The 604-nt window shown below is 80.0% G+C and overlaps 1 protein-coding gene across 1 annotated transcript in view; it reads right to left on the minus strand.

The window, feature by feature from the left end:
• CDYL2 (chromodomain Y like 2) overlaps positions 1-361 on the minus strand; it is a 209276-nt gene extending 208915 nt beyond the window's left edge. The window contains exon 1 of the mRNA XM_032284523.1: positions 100-361. Within this exon, the coding sequence (XP_032140414.1) occupies positions 100-123 (24 nt within the window). The 5' untranslated portion in view covers positions 124-361. The remainder of the gene's footprint in view (positions 1-99) is intronic.
• Positions 362-604: the final 243 nt, after the last annotated feature.

Raw genomic sequence — 604 nt, forward strand, 5'->3', positions numbered from 1 at the left:
CGCGCCCGGCCCCGGCCCCGGCCCGGTCCCCGCCGCCCGCCGCCGCCGCCCGCCGCCGCCCGCGGGCTGGGGCCGGCCCGCGCCCCCGCGTCCCCGTACCTCGTAAAGGTCCCCAGAAGCCATGCCAGGCTGCGGAACTTGGCTCGCCGGTGTGCGCGTCTGCTCGCTCGCGCCCTCCGTGCGTGTGCGCGCGGGGGCCGGTGTGCGCGTGTGTGTGCGCGCGTGTGTGTGCGAGTGTGTGTGGTGTGTTGAGTAAACTGTGTTTTTGCAGAATGACAGGCTTGGGGGCTGCCTATGCGCAGAATCAGAGCGGGCGGCGGCGGGGCTGGCGTAACCGGCAGCGGCGGCGGCGGCGGCACGAGCGCGGGCAGCAGCGACGGCCGCGCAGCGCGCCCGGGAGGCACGGACGCGGCCCGAGCGCCGCGGCCCCCGCGACCCGGCGACCCGGCGGCTGTGGCTGCAGCCGGCAACGGCTCGCCCGGGCGCCGCCTGCAGGAAGCCGCCCGGCGCCCGCCGCCGGCCCGGACGCTGCTGCCACTGGGCGAGTCCCCGCCCCCCGGGAGCCCGGCCCGGCCCCCGGGGCGGGGAGGCGGGGGCTGCTGCC

Source organism: Sapajus apella, unplaced genomic scaffold (assembly GCF_009761245.1).
Source record: "Sapajus apella isolate SASKATOON/1434 unplaced genomic scaffold, GSC_monkey_1.0 scaffold15, whole genome shotgun sequence".
Taxonomy (NCBI): domain Eukaryota; kingdom Metazoa; phylum Chordata; class Mammalia; order Primates; family Cebidae; genus Sapajus; species Sapajus apella.